Genomic DNA, 213 nt, shown 5'->3' with positions numbered 1-213 from the left:
CGCGGCCCCGCTCGCCGCTTCCCTCCCCCACGCGGCACCCGGCGCCACGCTCGCGACGATCTTGTGCAGGAGGCAGCGCGGTGCCAGGCCGCGGCCCCTTACCTCTCTTTCTGGTCTTGAAGCGCTGCCCCGAAAGCGTCGGCTTCTGCTGCTTTTGATTCATAAAAGACGCCCTGCGCGGGAGCACAGCACATCGCACCTCTCAGCGTCGCC

General features: G+C 68.1%; 1 protein-coding gene across 1 annotated transcript in view; it reads right to left on the bottom strand.

Moving 5' to 3' along the window:
• BZW1 (basic leucine zipper and W2 domains 1) overlaps positions 1-207 on the bottom strand; it is a 10295-nt gene extending 10088 nt beyond the window's left edge. Inside the window, exon 1 of the mRNA XM_010713424.1 lies at positions 103-207. Coding sequence (XP_010711726.1) covers positions 103-163 — 61 coding nt within the window. The 5' untranslated portion in view covers positions 164-207. The remainder of the gene's footprint in view (positions 1-102) is intronic.
• Between the last annotated feature and the right edge of the window lie 6 nt (positions 208-213).

This window comes from Meleagris gallopavo, chromosome 7, assembly GCF_000146605.3.
Source record: "Meleagris gallopavo isolate NT-WF06-2002-E0010 breed Aviagen turkey brand Nicholas breeding stock chromosome 7, Turkey_5.1, whole genome shotgun sequence".
In the NCBI taxonomy this organism is placed as follows: domain Eukaryota; kingdom Metazoa; phylum Chordata; class Aves; order Galliformes; family Phasianidae; genus Meleagris; species Meleagris gallopavo.
This window is presented reverse-complemented; position numbering and strand designations above follow the sequence as displayed.